Raw genomic sequence first — 24,453 nt, forward strand, 5'->3', positions numbered from 1 at the left:
TACTCTAGCCTAATTAGGTTTTTTTTTTTTTTTTTTTTTTTTTTTTTTTTTTTTTTTTTTTTTTACAAATGCATAAAGTACTAGTGTATTCCAAACTATGAACTAAGTCCACTAAACTACTCACAAAAGCCTTATTAGCTCTAATGTTACACATATTACAAATTAAACTATAGTATAAATAGTAAAGTGTATAATTCTCTTATAACAACAAGGCGATTTGAAATTTCAAATATTTGCTTCTGAACATTTTTCAAGAGATCCAAATACCTTTGTATTTTCTATTGAATTTAGGTGTTAGGACAAAAGAATAGAGAGCATAATAGTTTTTGGCAGACACTAAATCGAGCTCTAAAAGACTCCAAGAATCTTGAATGTTAGGTAAGAAGGGTAAGATAATAAAATGACCGAAACTTAACCATTTGACTCGGTATCCTTAACTATGGATATCTTTAGTCCTTTCTAGAGGCCATTAACGTACAATAAACCCCTAAAGTTTCCTTTAAGGAGCCCAAAACATTTCATTTTGGAAAACATGAGATTAAAAAAAAAAAAAAAATCAAAGCCATGAATTGAGAATTTATCGCTAAGCGAAAAAAAGTACCAAGAGATAACCTTTGATTACTTTGCTGACCAAGCAGATCAAAAGAAGTAACACCCAAAAAACATGCCAATACAAACCTTAAGAACTAAATCAGACCACAAAAATAGAAAAATCCCCAATTTTACACGAATTGAAAGCCAAAATACTATAATAGGAGGTAAACATACCCCCTAACTTCCCAAACATCATGTATAAGTATAACCGCAAGATTAAACTCAGCCAACCCCAATTACAACGACGATTGCATTGAAAAGCATCAAACTTTGGCAAAGATCCAAAAATGCAAGGAAACCAAAGTACGAACTTAAAAGTGAGCTTAACTCCAAAAACCAATAACTAGACAACTACGCACAAAGAAGCTTAACATGGCTCGAGAAATCAATAAGGCTAAATAATACCAAAGAAGAAACCCTAACCAAATCTTTATTTTTACCAACTATTGCCGGACGATTTGAAATCACATAACGGCGACGACAAAGTCAGCTCCCCCAAAACCCTTGTCAAACTAGATCCTACAACCCTTAAGGTAACAAATCTAAATCCCAAACAAGAAGCCTTAACCCTGAATATTAGAAAGTATAAACGACAACATTGGAAATCTTTGAAAATAGGACTCCCAAGGTTGATGAATCCCACGGTCCCTTTTGTTCCTGCTATAGCGACCTTCGGGTAAAATCAAAACCGAAATAAAAAAATCCGACAAAAGACTGAGAGCCTGACACTAAAGCCTTGTTTCTTCACCTTTAAAAAAAATATTCAGTTAAATAATTTCAGTTCAATATTAATAAGTTCAGTCAGTAAAATAAATTTCAGTTTAATAAAGATAAGTTCTATTCAGTAAAAATCAGTAACTTCAATGAATAAATAAAATAAAGAATCAATAAAAAATAATATTTTAATTCAGCAAGAATAAGATGAAGTGAACATGGCCTAAGTGGAGTTTGAAGCCTTCGTGAAAAAGGATCCTTGGTTGCGGAGGAAACACTAACCTTTAGTGGCTAAAAAGTGGGCACTATTTAGGAGAACAGTGCCACTTATCTACTAAATAGAAGAGAAAATTCAACAGCGACAGGCTAAAACCTAAAACTCCGACGACGTTCTAGGTTTCCAAGAGGGGAGGGTTGTTTTGGAGGATAGAGAAGAGAGTCTTTCTATTTGGAGAGAGAAAGCACACTTTACGTTTATGGAGACTACTAAAAAGATGAGGAATAATGTATTAAATCAATTTCTTACGAGTGCTTTCCCTAAATAATGTTGGAAAATTCTCTAATTCCCAAAATACAGCCACTCTTTTTTTAATTCCCACTATACCGTCCACGTCAGCTTAGGGGAAAAATCGGTTTTTTTTTTTATCGGTCCAGCAACAAACCGCTACTTGAAGTAGCGGTGTTTTGAGTATAAACCGCTACTTCAAGTAGTGGTTTCAATTTCATACACCGCTACTTGAAGTAGCGGTTTACACAAGAACACCGCTACTTCAAGTAGCGGTTTTGCTGTATTTTTTTTAAAAAAAATATCAGTAAGGAGAAGGGGAAAGTGACCGCCACAACTTACCGCAGCTCCACCCACCACCGCCCCACGTAACACCGTACCCACCCACCCTGTCTACCTTGACCACCACCCACAATATAAAATTAAAAAAATAAAATATAATAAATAAACAGAAAATCCAAAAACCAGAAAACCGTCTACCTTGACCACCACCACCACAACCCAGTACCCCCACCCTAACCGAACCTAATACCCCCACCTTAACCCACCCAATCCACATCTACCAACCAAACACACCCAAACCAAACCCAGATCTACAACCCTAACCAAACAACCACCCAAAAATTAACAAAAAAAAAAAAAAAAACGAGAAAGAAAATTAAAATCAAGAAACCATACCTTGACACCGAAATTAGATGTTAAGTTCTCATCAAATTTGGTTTAATACGGCCAAATTCGATCATGAAACCTCTAGATCTAGAGGTTTCATGGTCGAATTTGACCTGAATAACCAAGGAGCGTAGGTTGCGTAGTGGTGGTGGTGTTGGTTGCGCAGCGGCGTAGGTTTTGTTGTAAGTGTGAGAAGGAGAAGGAGAAGGAGAAGGAGAAGGAGAAGAGAGAAGTGAGAAGAGAGGAGAAGTGAGAAGGAGAATAGAAATGATGAGAATGGCGGAGGAGAGAGAAGGAGGGAGGAGAGGAGTTCAGAGAGGAGGAAAGAGGAGAGGAGAGGAGAGAGAAAGAGGCGGGTTTCATAGAAAAGAGGAAAGAGGAGAGAGAAAAATATAATAAGGAAAACCGCTACTTGAAGTAGCGGTTTTTATTCAGTATACCGCTACTTCAAGTAGCGGTTTTCTTATAAACCGGCTTTAAAAATAATTTCCAATGAACCGGTGACGTGGACGGTAGATTGGGAATAAAAAAAAATTGGTTGTATTTTGGGAATTAGAGAATTTCCCAACATTATACATTTCTTACTAAGAAAATTATATTTGGCGGATCTTGGAACTACCTTTGGAAAATTTTTATTTTGTTTTATAATTATATTATTATTATTATTTTTGAGCATTTCCATCCCCAACTATCATTTTCTTTTTATTATTATATTTTTAACGACATGAGGTCCCAATAATTTTCTATGAATAAAGAAGAAAAATTTGCCAATTGTAGCCATTTAAAGTTTGTATTTTGCAAATTGCAACCATTTAAAAAAAATTGCAAATTGCAGCCCAAAAGTACTAATAAATTGTAAATTGCTACCCGATTCAATTTTTTTTATCGATTTGGGTGTCGAAAAATGTTCCGTCAAGGTTTTAAAGGCCATTTCAGCCCTTAAGAATCTAATTGGGCTCGAAATTGGCAAAAAATGAACGTAAGTGTCTCATTTTCACGACCAAAAATAATTGCACACAAATCAATACAGTTTTTGATGCGCAAAACGAGACACTTACGTTAATTTTTTTGCCAATTCCGAGTTCAATTCAGTCCCTGAAAGACTTAAATGACTCCTAAAACCTTTGCGGAACATTTTTCAGCACGCAAATCGAGGAAAAATTTAATTTGGGTGGCAATTAACAAGTTATTAATTCTTTTGGGCTGCAATTTGCAATTTTTTTTTAAATAGCTGCATTTTGCAAAATACAAACTTTAAATGACTGCAATTGACAAATTTCCAACAAAGAAAAATAAAAATGTAAAGTGCAACAAAAACAAAAAAAAAAAAAAAAAAAAAAACGAAACAAAACAAAACAAAACAAAAATTGTAAAAGTTATGCTTCGGAATTCTATACAGAGCTTCTATGGTAAAAGAATATACAGATTTCTACAAGGGATTTCCCTCAACATTGCTTAAAGATAAAATAATTCCTTATTTGCGTCGGTTCTAAAACTAATTCCCACCATATTGTCCACGTAGGATTGGTGGTAGCTTCATTATTTTTTTTTTTAAATTTTGGTTCAATGAAGAACCGCTAACGGTTCTACACAATAAAACCGCTATCAGCATTAGAGGTTCTTCTAATTAAGGAAGTGGAAAGAAGGTTATAAGTGTGATATATTTTTATCAGAAGAACTGCTAACGGTGATAGCGGTTTTATTGTATAGATCTGCTATCACCGTTAGCGGTTCTTCAGTGAACTAGATTTAAAAAAAAAAAAAAAAAAAAAAACGAAGCCATCACCAATCCTACGTGGACAATATGGTGAGAATTAGTTTTAAAACCAATGCAAATAAGAAATTATTTTATCTTTAAGTAATTTTGAGGGAAATTGTTCGAATCCTACACCATAAATTCATTTCATTAATAATCACGTATCATTCCTAAGTACGGAAGTAGTGACATGTTTATATTTTTACTATAATACAGTGAAACAGAAATAACAAAGCAGAGAGTCTTCGAAAGCAACATACAACATTGGGTTCGTACCAAGGATTACAAAAGCTAGAACCGGAGGCGGCAAATGAACAGGTGATAACCTTCTCCTCGTGACAAACTCAATTCCTATGAGGAGCTGCTGAACCGAGGCTTCTTATCCCCCCTCTCTCCCTCTCAAGAAAATACCACAACCACTCACATGAAGAGATCTTATTCACTTCAGTCATTTTTTTATTTTTTTTTGTAATCATTATTGGAAGGGCCGGAATCAGTTATTAATTTCCCGTTTTGTCCTGAACTAAGTTTCTACATCTTTCAGTTTTCTTCTCAAGTTCGAGTTGCTTGCAGTTCTCTTCATGTGCTCGGTTGAACATTCTTGTGAAATTGAGCAGAGTTGTGACAACTACAAGAGAATATGACAGAAGTGAACCAGATAGATCACTTTACATACATGCCCATATGCAACACAAACAAGGTTTATATAGTGGTTTTGGCCTGTTTGATAGTTAGTAATAAAATGATTTTTTAGTCTCAATACCTAGTACCCATGGTAATGTTAGTCCTTCCTTAAATACCTCTTTTTCTTCACAAAATTTTAATTCCATTTAAAAGGTGGTATTGTGTGTTATGAAGTTTATGAACAAAAACAAATGTTTGGAGGTAGAGTTTCAATAACATGGTAGTGAACATAAGATTTCCTAACAAAATTACAAACAATTCTATATTCATTCCCAATAATATGACCGCTTACTAAACATGTAGTTAGATGCATGCTCCCCCCCCCCCTCCCCTTCAACACACACACACACACGCACAATCTATATCCATTCCCACTAAATATGACCACTTACTAAATGTGTAGTTAGATGCCTGGTAATGAACACAAGATTTCCTAACAAAATTACATACAAATCTATATTCATTCCCACTAATTATGACCGCTTACTAAGCGTGTAGTTAGATGCATGCCCCCCCTCCCCCAAAAACACACACACACACAATCTGTATTCATTCCCACTAATTATGGCCACTTACCAAATGTGTAGTTAGATGCATGGAAAAAAAAAAAAAAAAAAAAAAAACACACACACACACACACACAAACACAAAAAGCATCATTAATGAACATCCGACTTGTTGGAACCTTTGCATAAAAAAATTATTTCCCACCGAGAATACAACTATAGAAGTCAAGCCATTATTAAACCATAGGGTTGTAATTTCAATTTGTTCACATTCTTTTAGAAATTATATGAGGAAAATTACAAGATCATAATTCTACCCATAAACATGAAGCAAATAATTACTTTTATTATCTCTTCACTTAATTTGCCACATTGCTTCCTAATTCTACCGAATAAGAATGCAACTAGATTCATTGGAAGAAGACATTACCTTGCTCAAATGGGCAACAAGCTGGATCTTCCCCAAAGTAAACTATTAAAGTGTCAACATTTCTACCCTGCATACCATTGATTATGTGAGTCAACAGTTTAAGCTTATAGACAGAAACATTAAAAATGAAAGAAAGCTCAAGGCTTTAGACGTACAACACGAGAGTAAAGTAATGCCAGCGAGCGCACCTCTGCCTCAGCAATATAGAGAAACTCCTTGAGATTCTGAAAATTTGAAAGAAAGTTCAATTGAAGGCACCTAAAATGAAAGGGAGTGACATTATGTGAATCGACACTCTTACCACTCGCCTATTAAAAGTATATCAAATACAGTTTCAATTTTGATTAATTCCATGAGTGCTTTTCCAAAATTATTTCCTTCTTTCTGAAAAGTATTTTGATCACAAGTCTGCTGAAAAGTATTATAGGTTAAGCATTTCGTGATCTTCCTAGACAATTCCAAAGGAATTATCCATATAATATCTTAACCCATAATAGAGACAAAAATTATAATGCTATGGATGATGGGTACCTGTTGTTTGTTCCATATGATTTAGAAAAATTCTAGACGAAGACCTCCAGTTTGAAATACCAAAAGGGAACTTTTTTTAAATCACAAACCATCTAGAATTTCCCTACAATTTAAAGTGCACTAGGTTGCAGTTTCAACCAATCAAAGACCCTTTGGTGAAGGGCAATTATCACACTTATAAAACAGTTGAGATATAAAAAAAAAAAAAAAGAATATTAATGATATGAATGTGTGTAATAGGCTCTGATGAGAATATCAGAAAAGTGGTTTCTTCCAGACCATTAGGAAAACAAGGATCAATAAATACACAGCAATAACTGTAGAGAGAGTATCATGGGATAGTTGACTAGTCACTATTCCACAGTGACATATTAACCACACACCTTTCATCCGTGGTGTATTAACAAAACTATGTTTTGCTAAGCAATAGGAGGAGCTGCATCTGATGATATCAATCAAGAATATCACATGTGTACAGTATGCTTTTTTGATAGAGCTAAACACTGGGGGATGAATTAAAAACTTTATTTTTACTACCTTCCGAAATGCATCTGAGATGGGCCCATCATTCTCTGACATGGACAATTCCTGCACAACCTTTTCCAGCCCTTTGTTAACTGCTTGCATCTCCTCTGCCAAAAAATTTTGTTGGATCTGATTGGAGGTTTTATCTTATCAGGATTAGTGCAACAACAGATTCTGCCATTGGAAACTGAGAGGTGTACCTTTGTAGCTGATTCAATGCTAGCAAAATCCTTTGAGAAATCTAGGAGCTCTGGAAGTTTTTCAGAGATCACCTATGAACCATCAGCAAAATAAATGAAAAATATTGTGCTCAGAAGTACTTAACACAAAGCCAAAGGATATTATAGCAACACATTAATGTCAAGTAAAACACCTGTATATCACAGATGCTACCTCAGTCACATATTACAACAGATAATTCAATCACAACGTAAAAAAATAAAAAATAAAAAACAAATTAAACAAAAAAACGTTCATGATGCCATACATAAAGACCAAAACACCCTCTTAATTTTTTTTCACTCTCCTCCATGCTTGCCACCACCCATACCAACTGCCACCAAATTTCCAATCATCAAGAGTCCAACAATCGGGTGGGACCTATTCTGACAGCAACAGTCTGCATACACCTTGGAGGCTGAGGAGGAATCTTCCATGTCGTTGAATGAGTTGAAAATTTTTATTTTACCTAAAATTAGATAGGCAGTTGGTTCTTGCAATTACACCATAGTATAGATGTATCCTGTACGTCTTATGCGCCTATAACAATATACCATGGTAAAGACATGTAAAGAAGGTGCCAGCACCATGGCAAAGGCGCATAACACAGTCACCTATATTATGGCCTAGATGTCAGTTACATGCCTACACCATGGTGTAGGACTGTAAGCTATAATGCATACACCTATATCATGGTGTAGGTGCATAATGCATACGCCTATACCATGGTATAGGTACAAAAGCCAAGTGCCTATATGCATTCGATTTGTAATTTTTAGCTGTTTCTTCTTTGTATTGTAATTTAAAAAAAAATAAAATTATTATATTAATTACAAGTTTATAATATATACTTCGTATAATTTAATAAAAAAATAAGTTACATTTAATAATAATTGAAAAATAAATATTAACTCAAAATTCTCATAATTCGTGTTAATATTTACAAACATTGACAAATCGTTTTAATTGATAAATTGGTAGCAGTGGTCACAAGGTGGTGGCTGGTGGGGTGAAGAGAGAGAGAGAGGGGGCTACGCTGAAGAGAGAAACAGGGCTAAGAGAGTACAGGAGAGGTTGGAATCAAATAAAGGCATTTTGATCATTTAATATGGCGCCATGATTAAATTCATGGTGTACCCCTAAAACAACAGCGAGGGATAGACTTTAACAAAGCACAAAATATTAAGAACAAATGAAATTTATATTGCACATAATTAAATTAATTATACATTTTGGTCCATGCAGAATATTTTATCCATGCAGTACAAACATAAACAAGAAATCAAGTCCTAATACAAATTTTTATTTGCAAAAACTGCAATCATGCAAGAAACCTCTCATGTCCAAATACAAATCAATTCCATGCAGCTTGAGCATAAGCAAAGGGTATGACGACATAGGGCCCCAGGACCCAAGAAAAATAGAGTGTTGGTTTCTAATACTTTAACTTTTCTCGTTATTAGATGTTGGCTGATCACCACTGGGATTAGGGGCTCTGGAGCTCTGAAATGAACTGAATCAGAAAGGAACCTTGGAAAAATTCAAAAGGTTAATTACCCACTTTGAACACAAAACCTTGCCAGCCCCTGAAATATGACCAAGAAAACATATCCTTAATGGAATAGTCTCTACTATCATACAGGTGTGCTGCATGGCTGTTGCTCATTATGATGAGCAGGCAAGGGGCCTCCTATTCTGAACCAATCTTTATCTACTACACAATTTTTCTGGGCAAGGACAGATTAAGCTGAAAAAAAGTAGAAAAGGACTTTTAGCTTCACTGAAAGAATCGAAATCACATTTGTACGATGAAACTTTTTCTGGATAAGTTGAAGGGAACTGCCTTAGCATCCACCACCAAAACTAACACTCGGATAAAATATTGGCAGAATTAAATATTTTAGGTCAGTAGAAAAGGATGTTGTAACTGAGGTGGAGGCACTTTTTAACGAGAGACTTTTTTGAATCAGGGATACAGACTTAGCATTGGGCTTCATTAGCTTAACCAAAGCAAATCCCACTGTTTCAAAGTCTACTCTGTCCACATGGATCTAGGACTCCTAATTATTACATGAATGAAGCCAAGAATGGACTGATAAGTATTACACCAAGAATGGACAGATGTGAGACTGGGACTAGCTCTTTATATGGGCTTTCTAATATGGCCACATAATAACTTTTTCTATGGTCATAAATGAAATCATTTATGAAATATTTACTGTGTATCTTATTGTTTGTACAAGGGAACACTGCCAAAGCAAGGAAAAGTACTTTTGGACCTGAAGGGGACATCTTTGTTTTTTTATGCTATCATTTTGTCTTAAAACTTTGCACGTTGCATTTTGTATGTAAGTGATTTTAACAAAATACTTCAGAAAAGCTTTTTTTATGAAACTAGGCATTTTCCTATACCTTGCAAAGATAGTGCATTAGAATCATCTTGTTATTACGTGCACGGATTTCGGTGAGCTTCAGCAGGCTATCAAGCCGAAAACCAACAGCATTGCCTAGCAAAAAAATATTATCAAATTAATGTTTTGAAACCTAAATACATTTGATGTAAATGCCATTTCTAGGTGAAAGACAAGGACATATGAAACAATTATGTAATACTTGAAATGAAAAACTCTGACCAACATGTCATCACAGCCAAAAGAGACTCCATCTCTATCCATGCACCCAGGAAAAAGTGACACCATTAATACTTTTTCAGATACTCCAGTAAACCATGCCCATTTATTTTTACTGCAATAATTTATGCCTTTATGGAAACACTAGAATTATCTCTTGTATACTACTGGCTTCAAATACTATCTTCTCTGCAAAATTAGAGGAGTGGAGATCAAGCGTTCAAGCAACAAGCTCTTGCATGAAAACATAATAGCCCACCAATACTTGTGAGCTATTTCTAACTGCCCCAATACATATTCATTATCACAACAGCACCATTAGAAACCAGAAGTCAGGGTCACCATTCCTCATAGAAGAACTCTGTACTAATGGATGGATACAAGTGGGGGATAACATCTAAAAGGAATTCTCTTTTAGAGAAAAAGAACATTTTTCCACATGTTTTCAAAATCCACTTCAGAGCTTGAATAGGGGGGGGGGGGGGGGGAGAGAGGGAATAGGAACTACTGGTAATGGAATCCATGAGATTAAATTTATACAATCACAAAATTCTAGAAACCAAAAAGAAAGAATGATTGGCTAGGAAAATAAATACAGGCCTTAATGGCAAATTATCAAAATGATAATTCCAAAAATAGGATCTCAATAATCACCAATATTGCATTTATATCGATGACCAACAATTTCTAATACCTTTATGGCAAACCAAGCTTCAGATGTACACAATTCGACCTAAATTTTCAATTTCAGTGATTTTTTTCTTTCAATCAAACTCTATATTCAATTTGTGATTTGTGGAAAATAACTGTTGGTATTTAATTTTAACATAGCTTCTCAAAATTTCCTTTGACCATAGTACTTAAACATCATCCGCAAGGGCACAAGGGGACTTCCTAGCAATCAAAAATCATTATAAATTTTTTTTTAATTCTGATGAGTTTCTTATATTTTTTTCTATATAAGGGAAGACATACGTCATTAAGATAAAATCACCGGTGAGGATCTATTCAGGGAAAGGGCATTTCCTTTGAAAATCCTATATGATTTGACGCTAAAAATTAATGTTGCATCACTTGCATGCATAAATCAATGGGAATCGGATACAACTTACCCCTAGCTGTACCCTGGTTTAATGCATTTCCCAGTGATAGAACTGTTTGCATAATTCGTTTGAGTTTCATCGAACTTCTGATCTGGAGAACACAAATTGTTGCATGACTAAGATAGTGATAAAATAGTGATGGTGATACATAGCCATATTCACAGCATTGGAATAAGGGGCAATATAAAATTAAAGCCAGCCTACACTACAGTCAAGGATTTTTTTAAAAAAAAAAATATAGAGAAAAAGTAAAAAGCACAGAAACTTAATTAATTACTTGCCTGATCTGCAGCAGAATTCACGATGTTGAGGCTCTTCCTAAGATCAGAAGCCTAAATCAGAAACCGGTAATCAAAATTTTGCAGAGAAGATAACTTTTAAATCCAGGAGTACACACTTACCTGATTACTAAACTGCATCTTAAACGCGAAAACTCTTAGCTTAGCCTCCACTCTTGGCACTCGCATTAATTCTAATAATAGCTGTCATGAAATGGTAATCATTAAACAACAAAAAGTCAAAAACCTCACGTAAGTCCTGTTAGGAGGAGGCCTTGGAGGTCCAGAATCTCCAGCTATATGCAACCTCACCCACTAAATAGAAAAAAGTTATTTGAGAAAGACCCTTACAATTACCTCTTTGGAAACTGCAATAGATGAAATTGTGGAGGCAATAAAGCTCTCATTTCCAATAATTTTTTTTACTCAGACAGAGGCTATAAACTTAAGTGTCATAAGAAGTGTCACAAGGAGTATAATACTAATATAAAATTCTAGAATATAAAAACAGTTTCATATTTTGAGCGAGTTATATGGGTTATAAAGCTGCAAATTTTGTTATTCATGTCCACATTAACCTTTCGAATAAGATAGGGTAGAAAAGAATTGACACCTCACTTGCTTGATTTTAGATAAGAGTACAAGATATGTTTAAAACCCTGATCGTGATATTATGATCTAGTTTATAGATAGAGAATACAAGTAGTATCTAGCTCTTATATGGAGTTTGTATATGGATACCAGCTACTCTGTAATGGCTTTTTTCTTGTAAGCTTTTTGATTTATTCATGTAGCCAAACAGCCAACATCATGATAGGTAAACACATGGCTTTACAGCTTCTGCTTTCTTGATCACTTTTGCTTGCTTCACCAAAGGTTGTCTAATGAGCACATAAATAACTAAAACTTGAATCAGGCTTTATAACCATGTGATGAGTTATTTAGTTCGGCACGGATCACATATTGGTCTGTATTCTAGTGAAAAGAAAATCAATTTTATACATTAATTTTCAGAAGGTGGTTATTCAAGTTGGGCCAGTTTTTGACTTACAAGTTGGGTAACAAGCCAAATGAACCAACCAATATAAAAATTATTCAGATTATTACAAACATAAAATTTTTGGTGGGAAGACTGGGAAGTTAATCATATGAATCATGAAGACTATGATTATTTATTATCAGGATGTATAAACATAGTCCAAACCTCTTAATAAATAAACACAAAAAAAAAAAAATAAGAATTTAGACATCAATACGACAAAAGCACTATATGCAACCCATGAATAACCGCCGGCTTTTAAATTAGTTGTGCTCCAACAACAAAGAGAAATAGCCTTAAAAGGAAACTAGCATACCTGTTCACACTTCCCAAGCTTATCAACCTGTCCTTTGTATCCCTTTGTACATTAGCCAAAATAAATCTTATTAGCATTTCATGATATTTGATATAAATTAGAGGTGAAAATTACAAGAAAAAAAAAATGATGACCTGATACATCCCATTGAAGTTATTAATCCTTGTGAGACTATAATACTATAACACACATAATTTTTAAACTTGTCGTTACAGATGTTTGATAAGAGTGCAAAAGACGAACCTTAAGTAGCTCCATATCCTCTTTGGTCGGGCAAAACTTTATGAGGTTCTCAACTTGATCAATGTCCAAAGAAGAATCTTCTAGAGAAAGTATATAAGCCTATAAAGTCAAATAAATTCTATGTGAAATTGCACCATGCATACTATACACAAAATCCTATGTTAGATACAGAGCATCCATATGAACCAGAAACCAAGAAAGTTCAGCAACATTATCAGGCAGATGATATTAAGCAAAAAATGAAAATAATGCACCATTAAAAAAAAATTCTTTGTTTTTTGTTTACAATAAAAATAAATAAAAAATATCATTAATAATAAGCCATAGTGCATCTACAAAGATTATCAAGATTTATTATTCAAAAAAAAAAAAAACAAAACAAAAAAAAAAGATTATCAAGATCTGTAAAGCACAGAAGATTTAGAGATTTAACAAAACTATCACGATCAAAAGAATTTTAAGCATATTCGAACACAACTCCAGCTTCACTACTTCAAGCTCAACGTGAGCAATGTTCTTCTATGTCTTTGCATCTTTCCAAGTGGAGGCCTTGACATTTTGATTTCGTGTTATTATTGTTCGTATAAAAAATAGATGAAAAACTTTAAACCCTTCCCCATGAATAAACCTAAAAAGGGATCTGAACTCATTATGGGGGGGGGAGTCTTTCGCAAAAAGAGGAGAAAAGACCCTCGCAAAAGGATATAAAACAAAGCAGAATTAAGGAAAGAAAGCAAAAAATAATAAAGATTGGCACTTTTCATCGGTAAAACCGATGGAAGCCCCTCTAGAATTCATTAATGGAGACAAGGGTTTGAGAAAGAAGGAGAAGGAAGAAAAGAGAGGCAGCCACATCCCAAAGTAGATTCATAAATAATTCTTGATTAGGAAAGTGTAGAAAATATGTGAGTTGCAACACTGACAACAAAACACTATGCCTCGGCAATTGGTCATCACCAAGTTAGCAATATCTAGCCTTGGACATCAAATGACCAACACATAACATCAGGTTGAAAAGTTGTTTCTCAACTGACGGTATTCTAGATAACATGAGCTCAAATCACAAGCTTAGTAATCATACGATAATTCAGAGACCACAATATCAATCATGGTTTTAAATATTAGCCAATTATCTAACAGAAGGTCAGATGTGTGAAAAAGAAAGGCTGGAATGGCCAATAAAAATTAGGAAAAATTGAAACTAATAATCTCACCTTTGCCACTTCGGCACAAAACAATCCCACCTTTACGTAATCTGGAAGTAATCTCACCTTTTATCCCCATCTGCTCAAAACAGTCCCTTGACCGGTTTGTGAAAATGGTAATCAATTTTAGAAGGTGATTTGCCATGTGTCACCTTCTAATTAGTCTTATTTTTTCTAATAATTTTTTTTTAAAAAAAAATTATAAAAAAACCAGCCCCCCTCATCCCCTTCCCCCTTCTCGAACCCCCATCTAAAACAGCTCCCCCCCCCCCCCCATGCCTACCCCTTCCCTACCGAGGCCCCACCCCTCTTCCTTGTCACTCCCCTTTTCCCTACCACCGTTATATGATTGTCAATAGGGTGAGGTGATTGGGGATTCAAGGGGTTTCGGGGTGGTCGGATTTAGAGGGTTTCATGGGGGTTTAGGGTGTCAAATGTAGGGGTTTTTGTGGGTGGATGGAGTGTCAGGTTTAGGGGGTTTCGGGTGGTCGGTTTTATGGGGTTTCTGGGTGGCTGAGTGGTGGGTTTAGGGGGTTTCAGGGTGGCTAGTTGGTTAGGTTTAGGGGTCAAGTGGTGGTGGGCGCCTCGGTGAGGAAGGGTAGGGTTGGGAGTTTCGGGCGGGGGTCTGGTGGTGGCGGTGGTATGGTGGGTCTCCATTGAAGGGGTTGGGGAGGTGGGAGGTAGGAGGAGAGATTAAAAAATTAAAATTTAAATTTAAAATAAATAAATAAATAAATAAATAAATAAATAAAAATCTGTTAGACCAGTTATAGATAAAAAGGATAGTTTTAAGCAGATGAGGGGCAAAGATGGGATTGTTTTCATATTATTCAGAGGTGAGACTGTTTTGAGTAGAAGTGGCAAAGGTGGAATTATTAGTAACAATTTTTCCTAAAAATTATGTCACATCAACTCCAACCACATATGAAACACCACAATAACAAAATGCTTCCACAACGCATGGCTCACATCCCTACAACCAAGTGCTCAATAGTAATTTTTTTTTTTCCTATGTAGAAATATAGTAGAATTTAGCTATAGACAAGATCCAATATTGGAGGGAATCAAAGCTATTCATCTCAAAGTATTTTAGAAATAGGCTAGATTGGCTCTAGTTATATTACAAAAATGTTAGAATTAGCTGAATTGGACAGAGGTTTAGCCTCATTTATAAAGCTTAATAGTTAATACTAGTTACTTTCAACAGCAGTTTGTATTCACTTCGTGCAGATCTGATCCAAAAGTATGTGAACAATCAATTTAATCAATGATAACAATACCTGATTACATAGAACAAATAAAGGTGATTGTCTACCTTTTCGTAGATAACTACAAACCTCAAATGAACAACATTTTTTTCCCACAACATAAAGAAAATTTACTTATTGTTGTTTAATTACCACAAATGAAGTCAACCTATAGCCAAAGCTCTAGAATCAGAACTTTCAAATCTCTTACGGAGTAATAATCATCTACAAAGCAGATTTCAGTCAGTTTACTCATGTATCCTATAGACTTCCCTTCCATTTAATACGCCTAATGAGCTTGACAGCAGAAGTTTGGCCCTTTTATATTGTTCATGAAATTATTAGAGTGGTAGCCAATTTTAGACATGCAGGATGACACATAAATTTGAAAACAATGATGCCCTTTATATTGCTTGCTCATAATACAGTATTTGTAACTTAAACAAGTTTTCCTAAAAGAAAGTTTTTATACAGCTGATCAACAACCTTTGAGCCAAATCAAGAGCACAAGGAAGAAAAACAGCTAGTCACCATAGCTTAAGGATAGAGAACTCAATAGTTTTCCTACAATGGGAAACATGATTTCAGAAGCACCCCTCAAGCTCGTTTGCAGCTTTTGGTCCAATAATGTAACTTTCACCAGCATAAATTTTCTGGAGTATCAGGTTTAAATACTCCGATTACAGCTACCAAGGAACATATGCTTTCTCTTAATTAAAACTCATGGACCAGTTTTTCAGACAAGTGAAGTTCTTTCTATTACTTTAAGATCCATGGGCTGAAATATTAAGCCCATCTAATCTATATACCTAAAATATATTTGAGTTTTTTTTGGAGGGAATTTTTCCTCCTAAACTCTATTTTTTTTAGTTTTTATACTTTAATTATTTATTATTATGATGGACTTTTAGATCACATTTTTCATGAGACTTCTATATTTAATTTCAATTACCCTCATTAAAAACCGAGCATGGCTCGAGTATTATCTAGTATAGCTATAAAAAAGACTCCCTAAATTCCACATTATCAATCTTCTTGACTAACTTTTTGTATTCCATATTATCTATCACTAAGCAAATAATGCTCTATCAGTCTATCACTTGTCGGTTTGAAATTCCAATGATATGCAATAATAATTATTTATTTGTCAGCCAATGCAATAGTTGGCTACTCCTCAATGTATCTCCAAAACCTTGAAATATACTTACTTTAAGTGAACTTGTCCATTTTAAAATACTATGAATCAAAATTAGGTATTTAATATTAAAACAATAATAATATAAAAAGATAATTTTCTTGGTACAAAAGATCAGTTTCTCCTTCCCAATGCAAATTTTATAAACAGGGTTATTACGTAACTTCTTTTCAGAATTCAGAGTTAGAAACAAATTGAATTGAATTGAATAATGCAATTTTTTTATGTAATAAACCGTTATTCAATAAAATCGACTCAAATATTTTCTAGGGCGGACATTCTTAAGTAATGCAAGCGACATCGTATGGCATACAAGATGACAATTGGACATATTTGGTAGGGGTTCAACCTACCAACTGTATTAGTTGAAAATTTGAAATAGATCAGCATACCATCAGTTGTTTTAATGGAACTTTGACTTTTGAGAGCATGATCTCACAATTATAAGCTCGCCGATGATCAACCTGTAAGAAACAATCAAATATAAGTACAGGTAGTGATAATCAAGGAAAGAAAAGGTTGCTTCCTATCAAACAAGTATACATGAAATTGTAATTTGTAAATATCTGAAAACAGTGAAAGAGTAAGCCGTAAAAAAAATTAAAAAAAAAAAAAAAAAAAAAAAAAAAAAAGAAGAAGAAGAAGAAGCAAACTAGAAGGCGTAAAACTATGTTCCATCCATAAACATGATGGCTCTTGCAATCGACCCCCTCTCTTGGGGATAAGGCTACGGTGAAAAAGAGGGAAAATTTTTAGTGAACATTTAGTGTCGACAAATCATAGATAAATTGTATGTGAATTATGTAAACATCTAAAAAGTGTGAACCCAAAATTGGGGCATGCATTGTACAGCTAATGCTGAAAATCAGTAAGATCTACAGCAGTCAAAGCTTGATTGAATGCTGCACAATGAAAAATCATCAAACAATCAAAGTATACCACACATAAAAATAAAACGATGAATCCATGGATCAAAAAGCATATCGCAGAGGAGGGAAGATAGTTGGATGAGTGAAAGAAAACAGCTTATTTCCTAACAGAGATAAAGAAGACCATCCTTCTAATGGTCACTTGACTTACCTTACTTTGACAAAAATATCAACAACCATTACAATTACACAGAATCAATATAATTGAATAATAGGTCCAGAAGCAAACCTACTCCTACTTACTCAAAGGCTAAGCAAATAAAAATCACCAATTCTGTTATAGTAGTGAATAGGGGTTAAACAGATTTCTTGGAGTTGCTAGTCATGTACCAACACTTCAGCTACAATGGACAGGTTCTTGATCTTCTTGGAAGCTTAGACAAACACCAAACCAAGAAAAAGCTTCCCAAGTGTTCCTTATTTGGCCTAAGTCAAGCAGTGCAAAAACAGGGAGTTGAGATAAGCAGAGTGTGGGTTCTAGAAGTAGATAAATGCTGAAGATGAGCAAGATGGTGAAATGTAGTATGTCTGATGTGGGAAACTAAAAGTACGGTGATTGCAAGGCTCATCAGCAAATGAGTTTTCTGAATCCACTATACAACTCAAGAATTCAGTTGGTGAGGAGAAAGTTGTACATCGTAATGAGGTAATACAAAATCTTTGGCAGGACAAAAAAAAGAAGAGTTTTCAGTTAAGCCTATGTACTTGTCTTTAGTTTCCTTTCTCCCTGCTGGCAGATATTTTCTGCCATCATTTTTAAATTCTTTTTTGGGTAGAGAATTATGTTTCTTACTAAGTAACCAATTACCTAACCATCCTTTGTCTCTGCCAGCAGAACTATTTGGCTGTTGCGGGAAACTTTAAAGTTAATCCAGCATAGTTACACCAAACTAGAAGATGGAGAAAAAAACTGATTCAATTTAACTAAGAGCATAAAGGCTTTGTTTACTTCACCTAAAATAAGGTATTCTAGTTTGAAATTTCTAAAGTCTAGTTTAGTAGGTGGAATTTTTTTTGGTTTGATATGGTCTAATCTAATTGTCTAATTTGACTAAACTTTGACCATAAATGTACATCAATGTATAAGAAAAACATTACCCCATCAAGTAGGATCTTGGTAAATTTGCCTCCTTAAATGTGTATTTTTCAATTACCTAATTTTCATAATTGTTATAAATATGAAATTAAATATATGTGGCAATAAACAAACAAAAATAAGGTGAAGAGATTAAAGCCTAAGAATCTCCCATTATTCACACAATATGCATCCTCATATATCCATTAGCAGACGCATTAATTCAACAATAACAATAACAAAGTATTACTCCCAAATGGTCTAGAGTCTTCTAACCTGAATCGTCGTAAGGAACCATTCACAAAAAATGAAACAATGAATATAGAGGGATGAGTTAAAGGAACTAAACAAAGAAAAATGAGAAAGTGAAAGAAATGTAGAGAAAAAATTAGGGAGTGGACAACTTCATTTCAATTGAAAAAATCATGTCTAGCACAAGTACCTTGTTAACCAAAAAACATAAACAGTTTAAACTCTAACCAGTTGCACTATATCAGATTTGGGAGCTCCAAGACCACGCTTAGACTTTCCAATGGTAGTTCCTTGATCTGAATTTGGTACTGAAGCAGAGAAGAGATTCTCCAGTTCTGACATGTCAATTTCTGGAGCACTAGGATGATAAAAACATAAAAGGCAATTGTGAGATATGATATATTTCAGAAACTACAGACCCTACACCACATTCCTTTCCAAGAAACATACATTGAGGTCTCTCCAAACTTTTGAGTTTCCGACCAAAGACTTCCTTGCACTGCTCTAGTCAGCTTCAACCAGTGCAATGGCTTTAATTTACTGGTTTGGGAGTTTTTCGGTACCAAAGAACGTGAAATACTCCGTCCCTTCACATTCAGAGAGCTTAAAGGCATTGCAGGATCTGGAATAGTAGCCAACTTTGAAGCTCCATTATTTAGACCAACAGGAAGTGGAGGCGCACAAGGAACAGATGGAGTAACTTGTGGTTGCTGGGATTGAAGTCCGAGACCACGAGGAGGTGGAGGCGACGGGGGTGCCGGAAATGACCTTGAAGAACCGGACTTCTGAGGCGGAAGTGGGGCTAGGGGAGGTACAGATTTTCCAATGTTCTCCTTCAAAGGAGATGCGGGAGGAAGTGGGGGAGGGGAAGGTCTAGACTTTGCTGCACTGTTTTTATATGGCGATGCAAGAGACTGGGATGACAGAGTTCCAATTACTTCCAGCTTATCAGAAGTTTTGGGAAGAACATCTAATAGAGGTGGTAAGTAAACATCAGCATAGTTGGTTGACTTTTCATCTAAAGAAAGTGTTGGAGGACATAGAGGCACAGCAGCAGCAGCAAGAGGAGGAGGGGGAGGAGGAGGTGGTGGTGGTGGATTAGAAAGTGTTGGCGAAGAAGGAGATTTAAGGGTTGATTCTAGTCTTGAAGGATTCACATATGATCTTGGAGGGGATGGAAGTGATGACGTTGCCATTTCAAAACATGGATCCTTTCTTAGAGTATTTTCCGAAGGAGATGAGAATTCTGATAGACATCTGGCCATAACGCTAGTATCTTCATGTGAAGGATCAACAGATGGCTGTTTGAGAGTTTCAGGAGGTGGCAGAGGCCCACTCCCTAATGTTGGGATCTTGCTTCCTGAAGCAGTCAGCGGTGACTTAGTAATTGCTGATGATTGAGATGCGGCTGAAAGCATTCTTGTTTCTGGGCAGAGAGCAGTTTGAGCTATTTCCCTAGGTTGATATTGAAGCAACTGGGCCAGATTGCAACCCTTCGATACTTTTTGACAAAGAAAAACCTGATCATCCTTGTCCTCAGATTTACAAAGAATGTAATATTTCTTCTCTTCCTTGGGCTTCTGATGGCTTGATCTACACATTGGACTGATATTCACAGCATGTGGAGCAGTAGCGAAGTCAAAGTGTTCGGATGAACTGTGTGGTGGTGGAACTTTTTGTATCACACTTTGAGCAACATCAGCACTCGATTCTAGCCAATCAACATGACTAAAAAACTCCTGAACTTTAGCAAATGCTTCCATTGGAAGGCCCTCATTTTCCTCAAAGCACGACAAATTTGCAGCAACAATAGAAGCAGAGGCATCCATGTCTGAAAACAGAACCTAATTACAGGAGGGATAGAAGGGAAAATCTTCTCATTAGGCAGATTGGAAATCCATCAGCTTATACCAAGCAGACAAATAACTAAACAATTTTCACTAACAGACAAACCTCTGCACTAAAATCCTTCGGAAACTGATCCTTAGTGTCCCACGGCGTATCAATTTCATCTCGATTAAGCATTAAAATGTTGGACCTTATAAAAGCTGTGTTGAACATGATGCGGAACATCATGTCTTCATGCTCCAAATCCTTATAGAGGCTTGTACACTCGAGAACAACATCGCCTTGGATATTACAGTTTAGATCAATTTTAACAATCTCTGATTCAGCCTACACCAATTGGAAACAATTCAAAAAGCAATAATATTGGCATGCCATTTATACTGCAAGGTGTATAGGATATAACCTTTATGAAGTTATGATCTTGTGAACCACTTTTGTACCATATGTAACTTTATATTGTTAATTACAGGACATGTCCCCTATAAAGGGCAACTTAACACAATAAAAGCAAATAAGGCTTACAGTGGAGTAGAGTGAAGAGGGGAGGGGAGGGGAGGGGGGCAAAAGTGATGTATGAAGGCAAGTTGTTATTGATCACAGTAAAAATAAAATGCAAAGTAAGAAACTAGAAGGCTAAAGAAAAGATCAAATGTACTGATTGCTTATCAAACAGAATTAAATGTCAAGACAAAACAATTTTGCAAGATGGAACAATGACAAAAAGGATATTATTACTAAACAAACAACAGAAATCTGGAATCCTGGGCTAAAAGACTTAGCAGGACACAACAGCAAGACAAGCACAATAAGAAGTCAAGGTTAAGGGCCAAGTTCAACAGCTACATAAGCCTACATCGAAAACGGGAGGTGGCTATAAAATAGGAAGTATAAGCATTAATTTGGCTTAAAACAACCACTACATGTATTCCAACTCCAAAAAAATAATAAAAAAAAAAAAAAGTACAGGGTGGCAGAGGTGGAGGGGGGAGCACACAGAAATACAAAGCTACAAAGCATACAAGATGATGCAAAGGTAATGAAGCCACAAAAACAAAGATCACACTTGAACTGTAAGGGAGAAAAAAATGAAATGCTAATGTATTAGTATCAAAAAGTTGCAAATGATGTATTATCCAGAAGACTAGTGATTCCAGCATGAATAAGGTTGTGTCTTACGTTTATTGGCAGAAAATCACCTGCTTATATGTACGGGTAGCTTTGCACTGCTCTTGAGTTGAGAACAATAATTTTGGATTTCTATCCTCACCACCAAGAGGATCTTGTCCATAAATCCGAAATGAAGGACGACAACCCCCCTCTCCATTGAAATCAGGTATAAGTCTGAAAATTATACAATCCAAAGTCAATGCCCTATCCAAAGGAGGCCACTGTAAAGCAACGTTTCTCCTTGATATATATTGAAGGTATCGAAGCTGCGATGGGATGGGATTTAAAGGTGACAACAATGGCAAAAGCTCGCGAGGAGCTTGCTTGTAAACCATATCCAAGGTTCTCTGCTCCCCGGTGTATTGTTTCCTATAAATCAAAAGTGCAGCAAGCATAAAAGCCAGGACTGGCCAACCACCTCTTTCACAATGCAACAACAATACATTTTGTGGCCCCAGTGCAAGCCAACTTTCAGTTGAACGCAGAAAGTGGTGGATCAACTCCATTGAAAGGATAGGACAACCCTCATAATGCCTTGGATAATCCATTATGGTCATATCATACTCCAACATAATCTTTGAAATCGAGGTCTCCACCTCTGCCTTCCGGAAATTGAAAACCAGCAATGCAGCATCTGGAAATTGTGCGTGTAGCTGACTGACTATGCCTGCTAAGTAACCTTTATAGCTCTTCTCTTCCCAGGAGTCGGAAGTAAAACAACAATCAAAGACTAAAAAAAAAAAAAAAAAAAAAAAAAAACTTATCAGAAATGATCTAAAAGGTTTATTTCCCTATGTTTAAAGGCATAAATCTTTGGTACTAGTATAAACAATAAAACATACGAAGTATACACCAAAAGAGCAATTCTCTATAAAAACTAAATTTATAAATAAAATTGATGACAAGGGATCTGGTATAACGTAGATACCAAATTTGACTTCAGATGCTCTATTTAAGAAATAAAAATAAAAAGCGAGTTTTCGTTTCAGCTAATCAGGATAAGGAATATAGGATAGGCAAAACAAAAATTCAGTTGTTGTGGATCACCTTTACCAAACAATGCTTCATACTAAAAATAGAAACAGGCAACGAGAAATAGATTTCAGTAATATTTAACTTTAAAAGCTATGAACATTCGAAGTAGCTATAAAAAATTGAAGCAATATCAGTAAACATAATGATGCCTATTCGAGTTAAATTGTAAATATAACTAAAAATATATAGGAAAGGTAGAAGAAAGCAATTGAAATATTTGTAAATAACAACAAAGAGAAAGACGAAGAGCGAGAATGGAAGGCAATTACCATAGAGTCTCTCAGATATCTCCAGGAGTCCGTCAGGTGGCTTGCGATAGTGGAAGAGCTTGCGGAGAAGCGACATTTAATTCAATTGTTTCAGTTCCAACAACTCCGCCGCCGTTACAAATCATATACATGCAAGGTACATAGTATTTGACAGATTAGACATAAGCTTCAGGATGACATCCCAATTTGAAAATTTTGAGGTAATATTCGAATATCTCAAAAAAAAAAAAAAAAAAAAAAAAAAAAAAAAAAAAAATTCCTTTTGTTCAATTTTCACTTCCCTCTCTTGTGTCGCTGCCAACCAAACCGCCAATCCCTTCAATTCGTTCGTCAAAACCAAAAAGGGCCTCAGGCTTAAGGGACGTGAAAGTCCCGAGCGCATGACACCACGGCATGATCTGGTGGTAAACTCGTTCTCGGTCCCCTTTTTTTGGCCCTTCCGGGTCATTGTTTTTGTTTGTGTATAAAAATACTATAACAAAATTAATGTATGGTTGGTACCGGGTGAACCAGAACATGTAACATAAAAGACATTTACAAAAAAAACATGATAAAAACTTTATGGAAATTATCAATAGTACACCCAAGGTTTGAGCCTTTATCAATAATATATCTGATAAACTAGCTATACATTCAAGGTTTTATACCATTATCAGCCGTACATCTACCGTTAGACAAACGTTAAAAAAACGTTAGTTTTGGCTTTTTTAACTTAAAACTTGACACGTGGCGGCTTGTGATTGGTCCAAAAAAATAAAAAATAAAAAAAAAATTAAAAAAAAAAGTTAGATTAATAAAATAAGATAATTTTTTTTTAATTTTTAATAATTTTTTTTTAAAAAACATTTTTTTTTCCGGCAACCCGCCCAGACATCCTAACCCCCTTGCCCCCGGTGCTGGCTAGCCAAACCCTCCTCGCCGGTTGCCGCCCCCTTCCCCAACAACCACCTTGCCGCCCCTCCCCTTTCTCGTAGCCACCATCCCCGAAACCACCTGACTCCCCCACAAAACTAACAACACCACCAACCTCCACCAATTCACGAACCCAGCAGCCGCCCTTATCACCGCTGCTCCATTTCAACACCCACCATCAGTGGCCGACAATTGTAGAAGTTGTCCACCGTCCGACCACTTTCGACCATAAATAACATACCCAATAGCAACACCAAATCCCCCGCACCCAATCTCCACTTCGCGCCACCACAATTCGCCACCCACCATCACCGTTCAATCCATACTTCGCGCCGGATTTGGTTACTTGTAGCAGGAATTTATGGTGGTGGAAGGGAAGAGGAAAGAGAAAGGAAAGAGGAAAGAGAAAGGGAAGGGTGGTCAGAGGGGGGTGGGATGTCTGGTTGGCTGCTGGAAGTTATGGAGGAGGAGGAAGGATGGAGGAAAGAGAAAGGAAGGAGGTAGGAAAAAAAAAGGAAAAAAATAAAATAATGTTGTTTAAAAAAATTATCAAAGTTAAAATTAAAAAAATTATCTT

General features: G+C 35.6%; 1 protein-coding gene across 12 annotated transcripts; it reads right to left on the minus strand.

Moving 5' to 3' along the window:
* Positions 1-3,840: 3,840 nt before the first annotated feature.
* On the minus strand, positions 3,841-23,610 carry LOC110706473 (formin-like protein 13). 12 transcript variants are annotated; one of them, XM_021884394.1, is made up of 17 exons: positions 22,965-23,601; positions 21,690-22,390; positions 20,599-20,820; positions 19,096-20,489; positions 18,874-19,003; positions 16,782-16,853; positions 12,743-12,841; positions 12,500-12,541; positions 11,268-11,348; positions 11,148-11,198; positions 10,876-10,957; positions 9,546-9,640; positions 7,115-7,186; positions 6,927-7,021; positions 6,047-6,116; positions 5,859-5,925; positions 3,841-4,866 (listed from the first exon to the last, which is right to left on the minus strand). In XM_021884394.1, the coding sequence occupies exons 1-17, from the start codon at positions 23,038-23,040 to the stop codon at positions 4,739-4,741; spliced, it is 3,477 nt and encodes a 1,158-aa protein (XP_021740086.1). In that variant the 5' UTR covers positions 23,041-23,601; the 3' UTR covers positions 3,841-4,738. The 12 variants fall into 12 exon arrangements, 11 of the variants coding, with proteins under 11 accessions (XP_021740086.1, XP_021740084.1, XP_021740087.1 ...); XM_021884392.1 differs by having other exon boundaries at positions 6,014-6,116; XM_021884395.1 differs by having other exon boundaries at positions 6,047-6,082; positions 6,927-7,043; positions 22,965-23,600.
* Positions 23,611-24,453: the final 843 nt, after the last annotated feature.

The sequence above is a fragment of the Chenopodium quinoa genome, unplaced genomic scaffold (genome assembly GCF_001683475.1).
Source record: "Chenopodium quinoa cultivar QQ74 unplaced genomic scaffold, ASM168347v1, whole genome shotgun sequence".
In the NCBI taxonomy this organism is placed as follows: Eukaryota; Viridiplantae; Streptophyta; class Magnoliopsida; order Caryophyllales; family Amaranthaceae; genus Chenopodium; species Chenopodium quinoa.

Coding starts and splice junctions, on each gene's coding strand:
- LOC110706473 (XM_021884392.1), bottom strand. CDS start 23,040: ATGTCGCTTCTCCGCAAGCTCTTCCACTATCGCAAGCCACCTGACGGA. Junction 22,391..22,964: donor GATATCTGAGAGACTCTATG/GTAATTGCCTTC, acceptor TTTTTTTTTTAG/TCTTTGATTGTTGTTTTACT. Junction 12,542..12,742: donor AGGATATGGAGCTACTTAAG/GTTCGTCTTTTG, acceptor TAATGTACAAAG/GGATACAAAGGACAGGTTGA.